Consider the following 7,717-nt stretch of genomic DNA (forward strand, 5'->3'; position numbering starts at 1 on the left):
ATTAGGACCGCCCTGATAGAGCCGCGGGTATCTCCCAGACCTGGTGAATAGTTTATAGCGCACTCCCTAATGACAGGTTCACTTTAAACCTCTGTCAGCTGGGTGATGATGATGATGGTGGTTGTTGTTCCTGTTTTGGAATTTGTCTTCTGCAATACAAAGCAGAACATCTTCTAGAGGAAGGCTCAGATCCCTGTCCTGTTGTCACCACCTAGTGGAAATGTCTGCACAGGAAATACAAAGTACAAAATCCTCGTCCAATCCTCTGAGCTCCACACACCTTACCATCTCCTCCACCCTCGTCCAATCCTCTGAGCTCCACACACCTTACCATCTCCTCCACCCTCCTCCAATCCTCTGAGCTCCACACACCTTACCATCTCCTCCACCCTCCTCCAATCCTCTGATCTCCACACACCTTACCATCTCCTCCACCCTCCTCCAATCCTCTGATCTCCACACACCTTACCATCTCCTCCACCCTCCTCCAATCCTCTGAGCTCCACTCACCTTACCATCTCCTCCACCCTCCTCCAATCCTCTGAGCTTCACACACCTTACCATCTCCTCCACCCTCCTCCAATCCTCTGAGCTCCACTCACCTTACCATCTCCTCCACCCTCCTCCAATCCTCTGAGCTCCACACACCTTACCATCTCCTCCACCCTCCTCCAATCCTCTGAGCTCCACTCACCTTACCATCTCCTCCACCCTCCTCCAATCCTCTGAGCTCCACACACCTTACCATCTCCTCCACCCTCCTCCAATCCTCTGAGCTCCACACACCTTACCATCTCCTCCACCCTCCTCCAATCCTCTGATCTCCACACACCTTACCATCTCCTCCACCCTCCTCCAATCCTCTGAGCTCCACTCACCTTACCATCTCCTCCACCCTCCTCCAATCCTCTGATCTCCACACACCTTACCATCTCCTCCACCCTCCTCCAATCCTCTGATCTCCACACACCTTACCATCTCCTCCACCCTCCTCCAATCCTCTGATCTCCACACACCTTACCATCTCCTCCACCCTCCTCCAATCCTCTGATCTCCACACACCTTACCATCTCCTCCACCCTCCTCCAATCCTCTGATCTCCACACACCTTACCATCTCCTCCACCCTCCTCCAATCCTCTGATCTCCACACACCTTACCATCTCCTCCACCCTCGTCCAATCCTCTGATCTCCACACACCTTACCATCTCCTCCACCCTCCTCCAATCCTCTGATCTCCACACACCTTACCATCTCCTCCACCCTCGTCCAATCCTCTGATCTCCACTCACCTTGCCATCTATTCTCCTCCACCCTCCTCCAATCAATGATCTCCACACACTTACACACACACTAGTCCTCCTTAACTTACCTGCTGGGTGATCAGCCCATGTTTAACCTATTTGCATACGACTGCTGAAACCAGAAGTTTTCGGGCATAACACAAAAATAAGCAAAATGTGTCATCTGAAAAAAACGACTTTTATTAGAACAAACTTCACAGATAACAAATACTTCAGAGGGGCACAAGGTGCGTGGAGCTCCGGAGATTGGAAGAGGGCAGAGGGGATCTCAAGGTGTCAGTGACTTTGCCTTGGTTGAGATGATGTCATCAGTCTGCTGCAGGCAGGAGTAAACATTTCCTCAGTCTCCCCTCCCCCGGTGATCAGTCTGCTGCAGGCAAGAGGAAACATTTCCTCAGTCTCCCCTCACCCGGTGATCAGTCTGCTGCAGGCAGGAGGAAACATTTCCTCAGTCTCCCCTCCCCCGGTGATCAGTCTGCTGCAGGCAGGAGGAAACATTTCCTCAGTCTCCCCTCCCCCGGTGATCAGTCAGTGTCAGACATTTGTGAGCACAACCAAGAAATCCACAGGCACCAGGATTTAGGTTATCTCTGAGCCGGCCTCTCAGTCCAGGAAGTAGATGGTGACCCTGGATGATGCCTAAACAAAGATGGTGCCATCCTCAGAGAGTCAGACCTCCTCTTAATGACTGTGACCAGCTTCAGTTCTCAGCACCATCTGAAATTCCAGTTTTGGGTGGACCCCTAACACCCCGATAGATGACTTCCAATCCCAGGTATGTAGAGCTGTTCCGCCATCACTGGAAGCGGCAACACTGGGAGCAGCCATCGGTGTAGCGGAAATGATGAAGAGACGGTTTTACAATGGCGGGATCATCGGTAGATCCGGAGTCCTCCATGTTCCTGATAATTTGTTTGATGAGACAGGACATTGCGTCATCGATGTTCACATTCTCCTGGAAGAAGAGAACGATGAATGTGGGCGGAGCATCGCAACCTTTATATGTCAGACACTTGTGTATAGTTCAGGCATGTGTGTGTGTGTGTGTGTGTGTGGTGCAGGATTAGGCCCCTCCCCCTTCATATCAGTATATAGATCTGGACTCACCTTAGCGGAGGTCATGTGACAATCTGTGAATCCGAGTTCCCGGCTCAGGTCCTCCAAATCCTGGCTCCCTCCCCCAGAAGGAGCCACGTCACACTTGTTTCCAATCAGGATGGTTGGGATGGGGTTCCCGTTTCTCAGGGACACTTTAGAGTCCAGATCTTCCTTCCATCGGTGGACAGAATGTAGCGTGGCGGCCCGGCCCAAGTCACAAACCACCAACGCACCGGCTGCCTGGCGGTAATACAACCGGGTCATGTGACCAAACCGCTCCTGACCTAAAGGCAAGCAATGCGATGAGGACGTTTCACACGTAATAAATAGAAGAAGAATGTCTGATACTAATCTACATAGAAGGCAAAAGTATATTCACATCAAACCACTAAAATCTCATGCACTGTATTGTAGATGTACTTCTCCAAGATGTAGAGTTCAGTAAAGCAATAAGAGGTTCATGTGCTCCCTCCAGTGTTGCTGCCCTTTCACCTACTAACAGACCGACGGCCTAATAGAACTCATCTTCAGGTTCGTGTCACAAAGTTCTATTTGTTGTGTCACCGGAAGGAGTTGAAATGCAGCAATGTGAGAGGAACTCTCTGGGTAGGAAAGTCTAAGCCGTACTATGGATGGGTCTCCAGGTGGCCAATGGTTCTGAAGATGGGCTTGAAGATGACCAAAGGTAGACAAAGTCACATAGGGGCCCGTGTGCATGGACACTATGTGGCCCTTTCATTCAACTACTGCCCAAGTATGAACCTTTGTTCACCATGTATGGATGGATGCCGATGGAGAGCGGCCTCCGAACCTTCTCATGGTAATGTAACCCAATAATGTTCAGGGCAACATCACAGGGGGTGGAGGTCCCATCGCTTGCTACCACTAAAACATGATAGAGTACATGTCTGACATGAAGGACACCTCCCCTACATGTCTGACATGAAGGACACCTCCACTACATGTCTGACATGAAGGACACCTCCACTACATGTCTGACAGGAAGGACACCTCCATTACATGTCTGACATGAAGGACACCTCCACTACATGTCTGACAGGAAGGACACCTCCACTACATGTCTGACATGAAGGACACCTCCACTACATGTCTGACATGAAGGACACCTCCACTACATGTCTGACATGAAGGACACCTCCCCTACATGTCTGACATGAAGGACACCTCCACTACATGTCTGACATGAAGGACACCTCCACTACATGTCTGACATGAAGGACACCTCCACTACATGTCTGACATGAAGGACACCTCCACTACATGTCTGACATGAAGGACACCTCCACTACATGTCTGACATGAAGGACACCTCCACTACATGTCTGACATGAAGGACACCTCCACTACATGTCTGACATGAAGGACACCTCCACTACATGTCTGACATGAAGGACACCTCCACTACATGTCTGACATGAAGGACACCTCCACTACATGTCTGACATGAAGGACACCTCCACTACATGTCTGACATGAAGGACACCTCCACTACATGTCTGACATGAAGGACACCTCCACTACATGTCTGACATGAAGGACACCTCCACTACATGTCTGACATGAAGGACACCTCCACTACATGTCTGACATGAAGGACACCTCCACTACATGTCTGACATGAAGGACACCTCCACTACATGTCTGACATGAAGGACACCTCCACTACATGTCTGACATGAAGGACACCTCCACTACATGTCTGACATGAAGGACACCTCCACTACATGTCTGACATGAAGGACACCTCCACTACATGTCTGACATGAAGGACACCTCCACTACATGTCTGACATGAAGGACACCTCCACTACATGTCTGACATGAAGGACACCTCCACTACATGTCTGACATGAAGGACACCTCCACTACATGTCTGACATGAAGGACACCTCCACTACATGTCTGACATGAAGGACACCTCCACTACATGTCTGACATGAAGGACACCTCCACTACATGTCTGACATGAAGGACACCTCCACTACATGTCTGACATGAAGGACACCTCTACTACATGTCTGACATGAAGGACACCTCCACTACATGTCTGACATGAAGGACACCTCCACTACATGTCTGACAGGAAGGACACCTCCACTACATGTCTGACAGGAAGGACACCTCCACTACATGTCTGACAGGAAGGACACCTCCACTACATGTCTGACAGGAAGGACACCTCCACTACATGTCTGACAGGAAGGACACCTCCACTACATGTCTGACAGGAAGGACACCTCCACTACATGTCTGACAGGAAGGACACCTCCACTACATGTCTGACAGGAAGGACACCTCCACTACATGTCTGACAGGAAGGACACCTCCACTACATGTCTGACAGGAAGGACACCTCCACTACATGTCTGACAGGAAGGACACCTCCACTACATGTCTGACAGGAAGGACACCTCCACTACATGTCTGACAGGAAGGACACCTCCACTACATGTCTGACAGGAAGGACACCTCCACTACATGTCTGACAGGAAGGACACCTCCACTACATGTCTGACAGGAAGGACACCTCCACTACATGTCTGACAGGAAGGACACCTCCACTACATGTCTGACAGGAAGGACACCTCCACTACATGTCTGACAGGAAGGACACCTCCACTACATGTCTGACAGGAAGGACACCTCCACTACATGTCTGACAGGAAGGACACCTCCACTACATGTCTGACAGGAAGGACACCTCCACTACATGTCTGACAGGAAGGACACCTCCACTACATGTCTGACAGGAAGGACACCTCCACTACATGTCTGACAGGAAGGACACCTCCACTACATGTCTGACAGGAAGGACACCTCCACTACATGTCTGACAGGAAGGACACCTCCACTACATGTCTGACAGGAAGGACACCTCCACTACATGTCTGACAGGAAGGACACCTCCACTACATGTCTGACATGAAGGACACCTCTTGCTTCTCACCCACCCAGCAATGTTGGGTGGAGGTTCCAGCACCTGCTTACCTGTTTGTACCCCAAATCCTAGAGGGTCCCTTGTGCCACTCTCACATGGCATGTCCACCCCTAGAGGTGGCCAGCCAGACTTCTCCCCCTCTCTCTGAGAAGAGCTGAGTTCAGGCAGAAGTCAGGGAAGCCGATCCCCAGGCGTCTGCACTCATCTGGTGGACCCCTGAGGATAGGCATGTCTCCGGTCCCATACTTTCCTCTACAACCAAATCAAGGTATTCCTTGTAAACCGTCGTGTGGCTGTGACCTCCTGACTGCAGGATTGTTCATTACAGCCGGTGTCGGGATCATTGGCCAACTGGGATGGAATCCATTTCATGGAGAAGACAATGTAGAAGCCTCGGCCCACATTCCAGTCCCGGAGAGAAGAGGACCGCCATTGGCTGACGTGGGACCTCATCAACTGCCCCATTCCTCCTCGGCCTCCATATACAGAAAGAGTTTCCTTTGGTCAGATTAGACGTCGCAGATCAATCCCCAAATAGAAAACATTCATAATGAATTGTATCAAATCTCTATCGACGGCCCAAACCTCAGCCAGGATCAGGAAGAACACAACTTTATTTATACAACAAGAAAAACCAACGACAAAAGCGACATCAGATACTTTTCGTGGCGTCGGCTGATGTTTAGAGATTTGATACAATGTGGCGACACCTGACAACGTCCGTACAGCGGTAACAATGATTATCTGGAGGTGACACTCAGAGGGCAGAGAACCTCCATCCTCCGTTTATCAGCCCCCTCGGTGTTTGCCCCTCCAATGAATCCCGCATGGAATGCACTGACCTGCGATGTCCCACAGCTGAAGTCTCACCATCGTGTCCCTCTCCCAGCGCACAATCTTCACCGCGAAGTCCACGCCGATGGTGGCTCTGTAGCAGTGCGAGTAGATGTTGTGTACATAGCGCTGGATAATGGAGGTCTTACCGACGCCGAGGTCACCGACCACCAGAACCTTGCACAGGTACTCTCTCCTCGGGGAACTCATCCCAACCTCCAACTTCCCCTCCCCGATCACTCTATATATAGGAGGGAGGCTGTGTGTGCTCAGAGCCACGAGGGAGAATTCCACATAGATGTGAGGACAGCACCTCGCATTCCTCCCCCTGGACACACAACACGTATCATGCCTGGCCGGACATTCCTGATCAATGGAAGCTGAACTCCAGCCTCCCCTTCAGCCTTATATCTGACCTCCGTCCTCCCCTTCAGCCTTATATCTGCCCTCCGTCCTCCCCTTCAGCCTTATATCTGCCCTCCGTCCTCCCCTTCAGCCTTATATCTGCCCTCCGTCCTCCCCTTCAGCCTTATATCTGCCCTCCGTCCTCCCCTTCAGCCTTATATCTGCCCTCCGTCCTCCCCTTCAGCCTTATATCTGCCCTCCGTCCTCCCCTTCAGCCTTATATCTGCCCTCCGTCCTCCCCTTCAGCCTTATATCTGCCCTCCGTCCTCCCCTTCAGCCTTATATCTGCCCTCCGTCCTCCCCTTCAGCCTTATATCTGCCCTCCGTCCTCCCCTTCAGCCTTATATCTGCCCTCCGTCCTCCCCTTCAGCCTTATATCTGCCCTCCGTCCTCCCCTTCAGCCTTATATCTGCCCTCCGTCCTCCCCTTCAGCCTTATATCTGCCCTCCGTCCTCCCCTTCAGCCTTATATCTGCCCTCCGTCCTCCCCTTCAGCCTTATATCTGCCCTCCGTCCTCCCCTTCAGCCTTATATCTGCCCTCCGTCCTCCCCTTCAGCCTTATATCTGCCCTCCGTCCTCCCCTTCAGCCTTATATCTGCCCTCCGTCCTCCCCTTCAGCCTTATATCTGCCCTCCGTCCTCCCCTTCAGCCTTATATCTGCCCTCCGTCCTCCCCTTCAGCCTTATATCTGCCCTCCGTCCTCCCCTTCAGCCTTATATCTGCCCTCCGTCCTCCCCTTCAGCCTTATATCTGCCCTCCGTCCTCCCCTTCAGCCTTATATCTGCCCTCCGTCCTCCCCTTCAGCCTTATATCTGCCCTCCGTCCTCCCCTTCAGCCTTATATCTGCCCTCCGTCCTCCCCTTCAGCCTTATATCTGCCCTCCGTCCTCCCCTTCAGCCTTATATCTGCCCTCCGTCCTCCCCTTCAGCCTTATATCTGCCCTCCGTCCTCCCCTTCAGCCTTATATCTGCCCTCCGTCCTCCCCTTCAGCCTTATATCTGCCCTCCGTCCTCCCCTTCAGCCTTATATCTGCCCTCCGTCCTCCCCTTCAGCCTTATATCTGCCCTCCGTCCTCCCCTTCAGCCTTATATCTGCCCTCCGTCCTCCCCTTCAGCCT

At 51.9% G+C, this 7,717-nt stretch overlaps 1 protein-coding gene across 1 annotated transcript; it reads right to left on the minus strand.

Moving 5' to 3' along the window:
- Window positions 1–2,100: 2,100 nt before the first annotated feature.
- Window positions 2,101–6,405, minus strand: LOC108802600 (ras-related protein Rab-38-like). Its single transcript, XM_018574458.1, has 3 exons — window positions 6,204–6,405; window positions 2,412–2,686; window positions 2,101–2,259 (listed from the first exon to the last, which is right to left on the minus strand). The coding sequence occupies exons 1-3, from the start codon at window positions 6,403–6,405 to the stop codon at window positions 2,101–2,103; spliced, it is 636 nt and encodes a 211-aa protein (XP_018429960.1).
- Window positions 6,406–7,717: the final 1,312 nt, after the last annotated feature.

Source organism: Nanorana parkeri, unplaced genomic scaffold, assembly GCF_000935625.1.
Source record: "Nanorana parkeri isolate BGI_ZX_2015 unplaced genomic scaffold, ASM93562v1 scaffold2977, whole genome shotgun sequence".
Taxonomy (NCBI): domain Eukaryota; kingdom Metazoa; phylum Chordata; class Amphibia; order Anura; family Dicroglossidae; genus Nanorana; species Nanorana parkeri.

Coding starts and splice junctions, on each gene's coding strand:
- LOC108802600 (XM_018574458.1), bottom strand. CDS start 6,405: ATGAGTTCCCCGAGGAGAGAGTACCTGTGCAAGGTTCTGGTGGTCGGT. Junction 2,687..6,203: donor TCAGCTGTGGGACATCGCAG/GTCAGTGCATTC, acceptor GCTTGCCTTTAG/GTCAGGAGCGGTTTGGTCAC. Junction 2,260..2,411: donor GTCACATGACCTCCGCTAAG/GTGAGTCCAGAT, acceptor CTCTTCTTCCAG/GAGAATGTGAACATCGATGA.